We start from the raw sequence: 14,772 nt of genomic DNA, 5'->3' as shown, positions 1-14,772 counted from the left end.
ATTCATGTTTCATGCATTTTTTTTTTTTTTTTTTACATGTCATAATAAATACTCTTCTGTAGAAAAACCCTCACCAACATTTAAATGTTATTTCACGAAAGTTTGTATAAAAAATGCTCTTTTTGTCCATGGTGGTTGAAAATGGCGGCCTCAGTACAGCTGACGTTACTCACTTACGCTTGTAACCTTTAACGTGTAAAGTTTTTTTTGTGAGTTTTGTGACCTTTAAAGCAATTAACCAGATCCTGGGTGCAGTTCTGGGAGTCGCCACTAGGTGTCCAAATCAGCAGTGAACGGGTTAACTGTGTAATCCTTGGTTAGTTCGTGCTGGAGTGGGCGGAGTCAGTATTAGGGACACGAACCGGACAAACGAGCAGTCAACAGTGAAATCTGACCGAGGAAAGTCACCGGAGTTTGGGGGGATTTGAGTTGGTTTGCGTGTGTTTGTGCGCATTCACGCGTGTTTTTCTCCCTCAGATTTGACGCACAGTTGCACAGCCATGAAGCTGAAGCAGGAGGAGAAGTTGTTTTTGCGATGGAGTCATGTCTGTCTGCGGGTTTATGGATGAAGAAGTGGCCGAAGTAGTGGAGACGTGGACGGCTGCAGACTCTGAGTTCCTCCCCGGCAGAGGAAGTGTCCGGACGCGGGTCCACGGAACTCTCTCCCCCACTCCAGCCCTCCCGGAGCGCACGGATCCTGGAGCATGAGCGCAGATTAGTTGGATGATCACCGGCGGGGGTTTACTTTAAACCTCAGTGCACTGTCATGGTTTTTTATTCACGCACTCAGTCCTAACAACATGGAAAAGTTGTAAAAAAAAAACAACAACAAAAAAACACGGGTAAAAACATCAGCTGTGAGTGGATCTTATCAGATTTCCCGGACACGCAGGGAGACACCATGTGGAGCCCGGGGACGTGGATGTGGCCAGCCGCTCTCTGCTGCCTGATCGTGGAGACGTTGACGCACACGGCCGGAGGTGGGTGACGGAGAGCAGCAGCAGCAGCGTGTCCTCACTCTTTTATTACTGTTATAACAACAACAACAACAACACGGTCAGACCGTGTTTGGAGCCCAAACACCGGCAGACCGTGTGAACCGCTGGCACATGGAGGGAAAATAAACAGTATCAATGATGTTTTATGTCAACACAACATTCACTCGTCATCATTTCAAGTCAAAGTCACCCGAAGCAAACTGACACCAAGACCTTTAGACATGGAGAATAATTGTAATAACTGTAAAGATTGTCCCAAACTAGACTTGAACTCGGACCAAAACCAGACTTGCACTGTGACTTAAGACAATTAAGGACAACACCATGACCAGGACTGTGTGTTTTAAGACTGTCATGACTCAGAGGAGTCCACTATATACCCCTGTCTTGGTACAACTCTTGCCCAGGTCTTGGTCTTGATTTGTTGTTCTGCCCTGGCTTTGTGCCTGGTACATTGATATTGGTACATGTCTGGACTAGGTCTTGAAATGGTCTCCTAGCTTGTTCTTGGACATGTAGAAGTTTAGTCTTGGTCTTGGTCAGTCTCAGTACAAGTTAGGTCTTGGATTTGACTTGTTCTTGAACTGCCTTGGTCTTGTCTTGACTAGTGCAGGCCCTCCCTAGGTCTCGGTCTCGACTTGATCTGGAACTGCCTTGGTTTTGGCCTTGGTCTTACTTTTTATTTTCCTGCCTGTTAACTTTGTCTTGATGTCAGTCTGGATCTTGGACTTGACTTGTTCTTGTCCTTCCTTGGAATTGGTGCAGGTCTGGTTCTTGGTCTTGACTTCTGGTCTAAGTCTGAGCACAAGTCTGGTCTTAGTCTTGACTGCAACAAACCAGTTGTTTTTATTAAATATGAAAGCGTTTGACTTGTTTTGGGCTAAAAAACTATTACCGACAGTTGTTGTCTATCACACTCAAATCTCAGTGGGGTTTTTGTGAATTAATGAGAAGTTTTTGTTGGCTCTGTTTTGCAGCTGTGGAGTTTTTTGGCTGCAGTTTTTGTTCTTTTCATGCTGTAACACTAGAATTATCGTAGGAAATCATTCACTCCACAAACCAAGATAAACTCATAATCATCACTGACTCTTGGTTTGGTCTGGGTTGAGCTGCTCTTTTAAAATATTGTTTTTCTCCACAGTCCCGTGTTTTGTCTTTAAGTATGATTTCTTTTGTTTCTGTTTGTCAGGTTTTAACGTGTGTATGAGTGGCAGTTCTACTTCCTGTGAGGAGTGTCTCCTGATTCACCCAAGTTGCGCCTGGTGTGCACAAGAGGTACGACTTCACCTGCTGCTGAATGACTGCATGTGACAAAACTGTTTGTTTTAGAACTAGATTACAAATGTGGGGGTGGAGTGGCTCAGTGGTTAAGACCAGTACCCTGTGTGTGAAAGACATCATGGTCGCAAGTCCGACTCCACCCCTGGCTGATTGTACTCAATTCCATTGTATCGCTTTGGATAAAAGCGTCTGCTAAATGACATGTAATGTAAAATACACACAATAAGAGCTCCAGCTTCTGCCATCCTCCGGATCTTTGGTGGTCTGGTGTTCCTGCCAAAATGGCGTTGTTTTGGTTGGAGCTCTATCGTTCAGTGTAGATAAATCAAAGTAGTTTGGGTGATATTTTTTGGGTGTAATGAGTTCCAACTGTAGCAAAATAGAGATTGTTTCTCTCACGTGTGTTTATTTGTGGCTGACCCGTCCTTCAGGATTTCGGAAAGGGTCGCACTCTGACGTCACGGTGCGATTTCAGTCACAACCTGCAGAGGAGGGGCTGCCAGGCTCGGTACATCGAGAACCCCACCAGCAGCCTCTCGGTGCTTCAGAACATGCCCCTGAGTTCCAAAGGGTCCGGGTCAACCCAGTACGACGTCGTCCAGATTGCCCCTCAGCAAATCTCCCTCAGTTTGCGGCCAGGTGAGAGGAGTTGGGAAAAGCAGTCTGAGTATTTGAAATTTGAAAGGTTTCGTCAAAGCCGAAAACGCTAACGTTATTCTCAAACGTCCGTCCAGGAGACCAGACGTTTTTCGACCTGCAGGTACGGCAGGTTGAGGACTACCCAGTGGACCTTTACTACCTGATGGACCTCTCTCTTTCCATGAAAGACGACCTGGACACCATCCGGAACCTGGGCACCAAGCTGGCCCACGAGATGGGGAAGCTAACCAGCAACTTCAGGCTGGGCTTCGGCTCCTTCGTCGACAAGAACATGTCCCCGTTCTCCTACACGGCGCCAAAGTATCAGGAGAATCCGTGCAATGGGTGAGTTTTCATGTCGTGTTTTCCTATGACGCTGATTTTCAAATATTTTGGGCCAAATTTTCTCCTTTTTTCTCCTCCATTTATAAAATATAAAAGTTCGATGATAACAAATAATACAACTTAACTTCAGTAGTTATTGAACAACATTAATCGTCTGTCTCTGCAATTTTACGCTTTATTTTTTCACTGTGGTGCAATTTTATACAGTGTTTTCAGTAACTATAAAATATATAAACTAAATATCTAATACATGTACGGAAGAGGATTAGGGCCACATGTGAACATGTGTTTAGAAACAAAATTAAACAATAAGAGGGGAAAAAGAAAGAGTTCTGGCTTTTTAAAATTTTTAATTTTGAGAAGAAAACTCAATTCTGAGGTTAAAGTAAAATTCTAAGGACAAATTCAGAGTTCTGACATTAATCCCAAAATGCTGGCTTTTTTGTAAATGTTGTTATCAAAATCGGAGAAGAAAAGTCAGAATTCTGAGAATAATCTCAGAAATTTGACTTTGATCCGAATTCGGACTTTACGTCACATGAGGCTCCTAATCCACTAAATTACTCAAAAGTAATTTTTGGATGACAAAAATTAAGATTTTGTGACTGAGCATCTGTAATTTGTAATAATTGGTTGATTAACCAATGCCTCTGAATTGATTTATCACAGATAAATGACATATTTTCCATGAGTATTTTAAGGTAAAATACAAGAGTCTTTATTAAGATAATTATAAATCACGAGGTCCTGAAGTCGAGCGCAGCAGTGAGCGGAAAGTTTACCTGAGACAAAGATCTCTGCTCTTAATATTATATAATATTATATATACTGTATATGTAATATAGTCTTTAACATACCATAATAGAAGGAGAAATAACACACACATGCTATTTCTGCAGCTTCCATGAATCATTTACGGTGAATAAAATGGGGTCTTCTCTTCTCTCTGATTGAGGCTGAAAAAGCTGTGGCACGTCATGTTTTTAGCCCTGGAGGTGATTCACTGCGTCACCATCGCGCATCACTTCACAACTGGGTTACGGCCTCACTTATACGTGTGTCTGTGTGTGTGTAGGTCCCAAGCAAAGCAGGGAAACATGAAAAAGACTGATGATGACACTCTGACCCCAAACAACTCATTGTTCAAATTCCTATTTCATTGTTGCTTAAAATGAATGCAGTTTTCTTCCATTTAAATTCTGATTAAAGTGATTTTTTTTTTCCGTCCACAGATACAAACTCTTCCCCAACTGCGTCCCCACGTTCGGTTTCCGTCACATCCTGTCTCTGACGGACGAGGTGGACCGCTTCAACGAAGAGGTGCAGAAGCAGATGGTGTCGCGCAACCGGGACGCACCGGAGGGCGGCTTTGACGCCATCCTGCAGGCGGCCGTTTGTAAGGTGACACATTTCACTTTTGTTCATTCATCATCTTGACTTCCTCTGTGTCAGTGAGTCAACGCTGACTTTTAGGTTCAGGTAGAAATAGGACAAATATTCTTAAATTGATTTTAAATCTTCTGGTTTAAGAAAAACCTTTGTCCGCACACAAAAATAATTCTGTTTGAATGATTTTCTTTGTTAAAAAGAAATGTGGTTCATAAACATGGTCCAGGATTATATTGCACTATTGATACTTCACTTTAAATCAATGCTGCAATTTGCTTTAAAACTTAATAAAAATAATAATATTTGCTTTAATATACTGTATATTATGTACTCTTAAAATTAGATGATTATATTTTTGGTGCTAAACAAGATAATTTTTCCTTTTTTAAGCATTAAAAGAAGAGCAATTTTCCAGAAATTTAGCTTTATTTTACTTTCTTGATGATCTATTTTTTACAGTGTTGTTTTAGTTAGTTACTGGTAGTTAAATCCTATTGTTAGTTGTAATATCTTATCAGATAAAGTAAGGTATTTCTTCTTAAAATAACTGGAACTGAAAAATAGGCTTCTCTTTCTTGTTACAAAATATTTTTTTACAGTGTTGATTTAGCATATTACTGTTAATGAAAGGTTATTGTTCGTTAGAATAAATTCCCCTTAAAGTCATTTTATTTTTCTCCGGGCAGAACTGTCTATACGGCAAAAAAATAAGAACAAAAAAATTATTTTTTACAGTGTTATTTTAGCTAGTAAGACTGCTAGTAAGCTTCTGGTAGTTGTAATATCATATTAGACAAAATTAGGTATTTCCTCTTAAACTAACTTAATTAACTTAAGTGCAATTTGACTTGACTTTTTTGACTGTTTTGAAACTCAGTTTTTACAGTGTAGTTTTAGATTGTTTTTGATAATCAAAGCTTATTGTTAGTTGTAATATTTTATTGTACAAAGTTTATTTCTCTTTAAAATGTGTAACATTTTGTGTGTTAGACAATTCCTCTGAAATTAAGTTATTTTTGAAAAAAAACCCTAATAATAAAAGTTAAGGGTTAGGGTTAGCCTAACCACTTAAAAAGTCCATTTATGAAACTGCTGCGGCTTCCCCACGTGACGAGCGTCTGACCCATTTGTCTGTTAATGAAAAGCCGTGTGGGGGACAGACAGACAGACAGACAGGAAGTGCAGTCTGGTGCAGCTGCTTAAACATCGTCGTTGCTCTTCTTCTAATGGAATAGTTTTGCACAGGAAGAAAACGACTCCCTGGGAGTTTCTCCTGCCTTGTAATTAACGGCACTGCTGCTGCTATTTCAAACAACACTGGTTACCATGGTGACCAGAGATCTGATTGATCCAGATTTGTTCAGCTGTTAAATAGTAACAAAAGCAGTGGTGGAGAAATATGAATTTTTCTTTTAACTGTGATTATTTTTTTTGTTGATGTTTGGTTCATAAAATGTCAAACTGTGGATCTTTGTTGCTCAAACCTCAAAATGATCATGTTGACCAATGTTTTGTTTTCGTCCACAAACCAAAATAATTCAGTTTTAATGATTTCTTTGTTATCTGGAGCAAAGAAATCTGAACATATTCACATTTAAGACGCTGAGAAATCAGAGAAAAAATGAACACGTTTAAACTGATCAATCATTTATCAGAATAGTGTTAGGACTCATCGAGTCTCTCAGAGTCTGGCTTCTCTCCTCTCTGACTGAAACGAGATGTTTCTGCAGAGTCATGCGTGAGTTAGCAGATTATTTGTTTCCTGATGATAACAAAGACTAAACTTTAGCCTCAACTGCACAAAACTCTGGCTGCTGCTGCTGCTGCTGCTGCTGCTGCTGCTGCTGCTGCTGCAGCAGAGTTTAGAATATGTTTGCATTCAATTCAATACATTTTCACACTTGATTTACAATAGAATTGAGTGGAAAACTGTAAAAACAATTGGAACAACAATCAATTTGGTACATCTGAATGTGCAAAATGTAAAATATGACATTAAAACTCTTTTTTTTAGATATTTACAATGTTTAATACAACATTTACAGTGCAAAACATTTTCATTTATGTTCTTATATTAAAAGAAGGTTTATGTTTCTTATACTTGATTGTGTTTTGCTTTTAAATTATATTTATAATTTAGTTTCTTCGTCTGGTTTGATAACATGTTGGAAGATTTTAACTTTAATATTTGGCATTTTTGTCCAAAATAGATTGGTTGTAGTTGATCTCTAAGAGAAAAAATTGGCAGAAAAGCTCTCCTGGTATCCTGGTAAGGTATTAGTCATACTAATCAGTTACTTTACCCCCAAAAATAACTGATTACAGAATCATATAAGTAACTAGTTACCAGGGAAAGTAACTATGGCATGACATTTTATTTAAATGTTCAAATTATGTCAAAGAATTTGAATGAATGAAGCTTTAAATTCACCTGTATGTCCAATGATTTAACATAAAAGTGAATATTAAATGTGTTAATATTAATTTTTGCTGACAGGAGGAGATCGGGTGGAGGAAGGAGGCGTATCACCTGCTGGTGTTTGCCACAGACGACGTCCCTCACCTGGCTCTGGACGGCAGACTGGGAGGACTGGTGGAGCCGCACGACGGACGCTGTCACCTCAACAACAGCGAGTACAGCGCCTCCACCAGGATGGTGAGATTTACTGCAGTTTCTTCTTAAAAGTTGCACAAATACACGCTCACCCAGCTTTAAAATAGTTAAATAATACTGTGTAACACAAGGAAACTCCAGATTATGGTTAAAGTACAGATTTGTTTGTGTCAGTGTTTTCATTCCCTCTTAAAGGGAAAAAAGCGCTGGAATTTCCTCTGTTTACTCAGAGAAGCATTAGAAGTGACGGTGTTTGACGGTGTTTGACATGTGGAGTCTGATGCCGTCGTTGATATTGAGAGTTTGTTTGAGTTGCCGGCTCCGCTTGGCTCTCGTCCACGTCCGCACTCTTCTGTACGTCCAGCATGTTTGTTTGAATCTGTCCTCACGCCAGAGGAAAAGTGAGAGTGTAGACGACAGGAGGGAGAGGAAACCCTTCATGTAACGTGTTTTACATCAGGCTTTCTAAATCCTGGGTTGTTGCTTAAGTCTCTGAAACAGAGGGGAGATGATTACAGGCCCAGTGATGCTCTGAAAAGACACAGATTACTTATCGAGAGCATGTCGTGGTTAAATGATATCAATTATTATTATTATAATAATAATAATAGAAATGATAGTGTGTGTGTGGTGTCACTGGCCTACATTTTCCAACCAGTGAAAGTGACCTGATACTGTGACACAGTTTTCATACGTGTTGTCACGCTGATCACAAACAATTTATATGAATCTTAGTTTTTTTTAGAGGATTAGAGTCACTGTGAATTTTTTGGAAACAAAATTTAGAAAAAAGAATTATGACTTTAATCTCAGAATTCTGAGGAAATAAGTCAGAATTCAAAAATTCATAAATAAAATAAATCAGAATTTAAAAAAAATGTAATTCTTTTTTTGAGAATTCTGATTAAAAATGTATTCTGACTCTTTTGAATTCTGACTTTAAAAAAAATTCTTTCTTTAAATAAAAAAATGTAAAAAGTCAGAAATACAATATGACATAAGATTGACTCTGTCTCTCTCTTTGTCTGTCTGTCTCCTTGTCTCTGTGTCTGTCTGTCTGTCTGTCTGTCCCTCCCTCTCTCTCTCTGTGTCTTTCTCTGTCTCCTTGTCTCTGTCGCTCTGTGTCTTTCTCTGTCTCTCTCTCTCTGTCTGTCTCCTTGTCTCTGTCTCTGTCTCTCTCTGTGTCTGCATCTGTCTGTCTCTCAGGATTATCCGTCTCTGGGTCTCCTCGGGGAGAAACTGGCAGAAAACAACATCTTCCTCATCTTCGCAGTCACAAAGCGTCTCTACGTTATTTATAAGGTATTTTTCAGAAATAAAATCAAAGTCTGTGTTCACCCTTTCTCATATTTAAACAACACAATGTTGTCATTAATTAATTAATTAATTAATTAATTAATTAATTAATTTATTTATTTATTTATTTATTTATTTATTCTTAAATTAGAATTTCACAGCGCTCATTCCTGGAACAACGGTTGAAATCCTGGACCAGGACTCTAAGAACGTGATCCAGCTCATCATCGCAGCGTACAACGTGAGTAAAGACCAGGACTTCCTGTTTGTGTGTGAGACGCAGTAACGGCACAGAGTGAGATAAGAAGAGGGAGAGAGTAAATGAACCTCCTGCTGACTCTGGAGCTCACACACAAAAACACTCAGCCACTTATGGTGCGTTCTTGTTTACTGTATAGTCGGAATTCAGAATTTCTTAGGTCACCCTAAACACTTCCTGAACTCGGAATATCCTCGCCAACCCTGACATGACAACAAATCAGAGGAAAGTCATTGAGAAAACAGCAAAACAATCAAAAAACTGTCTAAAAACATCAATCTTTCCTCATAGAGATAGAAATGATCAGTCAGGTTTGGTGCTCATTATTTGTCATTGGGGCGTTCCTTACTCAGAAACACTTCCTGAACTCGGAATAAGCTCGCCAATCTGTGAGGTTTGAAATCATCAGAATTCACCAAAAGAACGTGGATTTAACACACAGCATGAAAAGGTCACACACTGCACCTTTAAACACTGGTGTGGGACATGAATGAACACACACACACACACACGAGTGCGTAAACTGAGGTTTGGTCTGTTCCTCTGCTTTCACTCAGACCTTTTCCATTCACGTGTCTTCCTGCGTGGGAGCGCGGGGTGGACAGATTTCTTTCCGAGGCGTTGCCGCGCGTACGATCCTCCGCGACACAAACGCAGACGCGCCACGCTCACCCACTCGTGTGTGTGTGGGAGCCTGTTTGAATGAAGTGCTTTATTAACATTCCTGCTGCCACATCACATCACATCCACTGCTGCTGCTGATGCTGCTCTGCTGTGCTTCAGTTGCAGAGATTTATTTAGATTTTATGGCTGTAGAATCGTCAAAAAAAGGTTCAGTGAGTGAGTTCTTCTGCCTCCTTTTTCCAAGATAACTTTTACTTTTCCATATCTGGCAGTTATTCAAGCGTTTAGGGATTACTGTACTGAGAAGCTGACGTCACAAACGTGATGTGACACGCTGGTGATTGGACGGTCTTCCCAAGGAAGTCCTGAGGTTCTACCGTAATGACAAGTATATGAGCGCAAAAGCTCATTTCTTTGCTTTCCAGTATCCATCCATCCATCCGTCTTCTACCACTTTATCCTCCATATAAGGGTCATCTCAGCTGACATAGGGTGAAAAGGTGGGTTCACACCTTTGTAAGATCACCAGTCCATAGTTTTTTGAATTTTGGACGGTCCAGGATTTACAGTACAGAGTAGAGCTAATCTCATTTAATCCATGAATCAGTTTGAATCTTTTTGCAGCTTCTTAAATGTGAATATTTTCTGGTTTCTTTACAAAGAATTCATTAAAAACTGAATCATTTTTGTGACAAAAACTGAGACATTTCCACTGATTAACATTTTATGGACCAAACAATTTCTCAATTAACCGGGAATTATGAAAATAATCGTTAGTTGCAGTTCTAATAACGCGAAATACGCACGCCGCCGACAATAAGACGGTCACATAAAGGTTAAAGGTTAAAGCTGTAGCTCTTTTTTCATTTTTGTGCCATTTCTGTGTGGGTGTTGCCTTAATCAGCGCTGTATGAACTTGTGGAACGCGTGGCTCACAGCAGGAAGGTCACCAGTTTGAATCCCAGGTTACTCCCATTGGGGATCGCTTGGAGCCTCTAAAATGTAAATGTGAGCGAGCGAGTGAATGGTTGTTTGTCTCTGTGTATTGATGACCAGTCCGGGGCGTGACTCCGCCCTTTTTTGACCCCCATGTCAGCTGCTGATTGGCTCCAGCTCCAGCTGTGACCCCTGTCAGTGGATATGTGTTCATATTTAAAGCAGCTGTACTGTAAAAAAACTCCAGTTATGTAACTTAAATATAGGTCATTTTGAGAGTTACATGCTCCGGCTTTAATTATGTGTGAGATGTGAACTCGCACAGTTACGTCACAGTAAACGTGTGTGTGTGTGTGTGTGTGTGGAGCCAGATGTAGCTGGTATTTCACACACACACAGCATCTACACACTTGTGGTTGTGGTGAGATTAACTTTAAAAATGTGCCACACTCCACAGTTACGGGCAGGGAAAAAGCGACTGAGGTGATTTTAATATGAACGTTTGTGTTCACACATCGTCACATTGTGTATTTAAATGTGCAGAAAGTGTGGACAGCAGAACCAAGCCACGTACCCTCATTAAATCTACATCAGTTAAAGTGTACGCTATCTTAAAAAACATGTTTACAGCTTTACCTTAGCTGTTACACAGCCTCTTCTTTCCTGTAAACTGAAGTTTCCCTCCCCCTGCACCAAATCCCATTGAGAAAATCATCGATTTTACGTCACAGCACACACAAGTCATTGATCCACTGCTGCCTCAATCTATAAGTTCAGATGTGTTGTTTTGTGACTTTGGTGTTTTGAAATCCTTCATTCAGGTTTACTAAAGTAACACAAACTGACCAAATGAAGCAGCAGCAGCACAGCAGTAGCCCCTGTGTCCTGTGAGCTTAAATTATGACTTTTTTCAAAGGAGTTTGGTGCGCGCCGAGGAAGTGGTTTTCAAAGCTTCATAGAGTTTGGTTTCCTGTCAGTAAAGGTTGTAAATGCACTCTGAAGATAGCGTACATGTAAGCAAATGTAGATTTGATTTAATAAGTGTTTTATTTATGGCTAAAATAAGCTGTTTTTCCACTTAAATCCATGTTTCCATTTCTCACAACTGCTTATTCCTGGATGCTACTAAGCTCACAGTCCCTAAATACCTCATACAATCCCACTTCAAAGGACCTGAGCGATCATTTTAAAGTGGCTGGAAATCCTTCTTTACCGTGCAGTAAATCGTAATCTTATCTCAAACCTTGTCCTCCCTCGTTCTCCTCAGAACATTCGCTCTAAAGTGGAGCTGACGGTGTGGGACCACCCCGAGGACATCAGCCTGTCCTTCACCGCCACCTGTCAGGACGGGAAACCGCTGCCGGGTCTGAAGAAGTGTGCCGACCTGAAGATAGGCGACACCGTGAGTCACTTCACCCCCACACTTCACCTAACATCATACAGTCCATGTTTTATTCATTCATTCACTCACAAGCAGCCTGTTATCTCCTCACCTACATCGTTCAACGTTTTTAAAGTGATGAAATATTTAGTAGTAGCTTTTAGATGGATGTTTTTTTTGTCTTTGAGTGAGCCAATTTCTGCTTCCAGTTTTACTCTTATTTTCTATTTAGGACTCAGGCTACGTTCATACGTTCACACATAACCACATACTATGGTTATGTGTAGTTGTACAAGGTTTTAACCACCTGACAAAGTCTCCACCTGCTTAAGTCTGTGACATTAGGACTGGGCGATATACCGGTAGTAAGTTATAACGATATATTTTTTAAGGACATATGTAGTTGAGACAATATCGCCATACCGATATATTATATATTATTTTATGTTGTAATAATGGCGCTGTTATTTTCCTAAATAAAATGTGTACTTTTACTCCGATACATTTTTCTTAACCATCTTCGTTACTCGTTAATACGAAATAAAAGTTGAGCTGGTGACGTAATGTCTGTTTGTTGTCGCTAGTTTTTAGCGGCACCAGCTGTTAGCCGCAGATTTCGGCTCTAAGTGGATTAAAACACATCAGCGGCTCATTGTTTGCCCTGTCCGACACTGAGGCTCTGGTCTCTGGGTTACTGGTCTCCTGTCTCCGGGTTTCTGTTGTACAGTCCGGACGCCGGGTTTCAGTTATGTGGCCAACCGGTGATATCGTTATAATATCACATATCGCCATTCGAAAAAAAAATATCGCAATATCAGTTTTGGTCCATATTGCCCAGCCTTATGTGACATCTTAGAATATATTGACTTTATTTCACTTTGACAGCCTTTTCTGATTGGAAACTAGACTTTCCCAAACCGCTCACTCTCCTGCACCAAACCCCATTAAGAAAATCAGTGATTTTAACATCACAGCACACAGCGGGTTTTTGATCCATTGCTGCCTCCATCAGTAAGTTTTAAAGTGTTATTTTGTGAATTCAGCTATCATCTCAATCTTTGTTGAGATTTACTTGAGTGGCAAAAACTGACCACACGAGGCAGCAGCGGGCCAGCGGGCTCCTGTGTCCCCACAAGCTAAAATCCCTGATTTTCCCTATGGAGTTTGGTGTGGGAGACCGAGCTGTTTACAAACTCCACTTTCCAGCCAGAAAAGGTTGTTTAATGACAAGATAAGTGAACAGTGAACGTTGTGTTCTTATGTCATAATCAAAATCAGTGATTTTAACATCACAGCACTTGGTGTGGGAGAGCGAGTGGTTTACAAACTTCAGTTTATGGTGAGATTAAGCATCAGATATCTTCTCAAGATGTTTTATTCTGCAGGGTTTTTTGTTAAGTGGATAAAATGTGTCCTTTATGTTTCCCCTCACTGAAAACATGGCTATTTCTCACTCTGGAAATCGATGATTTTTAGAATTTTTCATGCTAAAATGGAGTCGGTTCAGCAGCGTTTTCAAACGTCTGACTTTCTGGAGCTCAAAAACCTCCAGGGTTTGTGTTTTGGACGTTGCACGTTTTTTGTTTTTTTTTAAAAAAGGGGGAAATGTAGTGTTGTGGATGGAGCTTGAGGATAAAAAGTCCCTGGCTTGTTCCTCCAGACTCTTGGCAACATTTCGCTCTGATGAGTCCAAACTGCAGAGGAGAAGGAGGGCGGGGGGAGTAAGAGGAGGAGGAGGAGGTTTATTTTACTTCTCACTGTAACAAAACACCTTCACAGGCACCTGTGAGGAACAGTCACCACGACCGTGTGACATTTACTTCTCGCCCTCCCCCCCCTCCTGCTGTTGAATGCCCCGCCTCCACAGATTTGTGAATAATATTCGACTTTCTTACCTCATTAATCTTCTGCGAGGAACTCTCCAGTTACCGTCACATCAACCGTCTTGGCAGAGGCTCGTCATTCCTGAGGGAATATTTGCCCTCTTGCCTTTCAGCTGGATTCAATCAGCAGTGAAACACAGCTGTGATTCTTCTTCTTCTTCGTCAGAGCCACAGCAGCTCAGAAACAACACACACATCCCATAATCGTCTGAGGCCCGAGGATAAACGTTGATCAGCGCTGCGGTCACTTCAGTTTGCAGAAGCATCTCGTACTTCTTCAGACTGGACTCTGTCTCTCTCTCTCTGTCTCTCTGTCTGTCTGTCTGTCTGTGTGCATAATTGTCATCAGAACCTGTAGAAACACGCACAAGCATACTCACATTTTTTAAAACCATTTAATTATCAGCCTGAACTTGTCCTCAAGAGGTGTCGCTGGATTTTATCCTGGATCCTCAGGCTTCAGGCTACGTCCACACTCAGCAGTGCTGTCGCTAAATACACCAGACTCCCGTATGTGGAGATTTTAGACATTTATTTTGCTAAATGTTGGAGGTTAAGGTTCGATTCTTGTGTCGGACGTCGTACTAATGACTCAACTAAACGAGACGCTTCCACCCCAGTTTGTTTCTAAACAAAGCAGAGAAAGTCACTGATTTAAAATTCTCGCTCGACTTGTCTTTTGTGAATCAACTCCAAAAAATGTAAAAATCGTCATCATTTTGTGAAAATGATCAAATTACTTTTGGTCTTACCAATTTGGAATCATATCCCAGTCAAATAATCGTAAACCTTAATTATCCTCACACTTAAGGATAATTGGCCAAATTCTGGGCCCGATCTAGTCCTTACAATAATCGCTGGTGTCTTCCAATCTAACCCTCTTATGATATTATCATGATAATCAGGATGTCTGGATTTGTTTTTGTCGCAAAAATGTTCAGTGAGTGAGTTCTTCTGCCGCTTTTTTCCGAGATAACTTTCACTTTTCATATCTGGCAGTTATTTAACTGTTTCGGAATTACACTTGTTCTTTGCGCTCCCTGATTTGTTCTTTACGCTCCCTCACTTGTTCTTTGCGCTCCCTCACTTGGTCTTTGCGCTCCCTCACTTGTTCTTTGCGCTCCCTC

General features: G+C 40.5%; 1 protein-coding gene across 3 annotated transcripts in view; it reads left to right on the top strand.

Moving 5' to 3' along the window:
- The first annotated feature begins 344 nt into the window (after positions 1 to 344).
- itgb5 (integrin, beta 5) overlaps positions 345 to 14,772 on the top strand; it is a 40,429-nt gene continuing 26,001 nt past the window's right edge. For 2 of the 3 annotated variants that reach the window (XR_009243060.1, XM_058654778.1), the window contains exons 1-9: positions 347 to 980; positions 2,188 to 2,273; positions 2,711 to 2,918; positions 3,014 to 3,263; positions 4,496 to 4,664; positions 7,150 to 7,308; positions 8,473 to 8,568; positions 8,714 to 8,803; positions 11,649 to 11,783. Coding sequence is in view for 2 of the 3 variants with exons in the window: in XM_058654778.1 (XP_058510761.1) it covers positions 902 to 980; positions 2,188 to 2,273; positions 2,711 to 2,918; positions 3,014 to 3,263; positions 4,496 to 4,664; positions 7,150 to 7,308; positions 8,473 to 8,568; positions 8,714 to 8,803; positions 11,649 to 11,783 (1,272 nt within the window). In the remaining variant the exon portion in view is untranslated. Of the gene's footprint in view, positions 981 to 2,187; positions 2,274 to 2,710; positions 2,919 to 3,013; positions 3,264 to 4,495; positions 4,665 to 7,149; positions 7,309 to 8,472; positions 8,569 to 8,713; positions 8,804 to 11,648; positions 11,784 to 14,772 lie in introns of all 3 variants that reach the window. The other variant, XM_058654779.1, reaches the window with a different exon arrangement.

The sequence above is a fragment of the Solea solea genome, chromosome 2 (assembly GCF_958295425.1).
Source record: "Solea solea chromosome 2, fSolSol10.1, whole genome shotgun sequence".
NCBI classification, from domain to species: domain Eukaryota; kingdom Metazoa; phylum Chordata; class Actinopteri; order Pleuronectiformes; family Soleidae; genus Solea; species Solea solea.
Note: the sequence above shows the minus strand (reverse complement) of the source record. Positions and strands in the feature narration are given on the sequence as shown.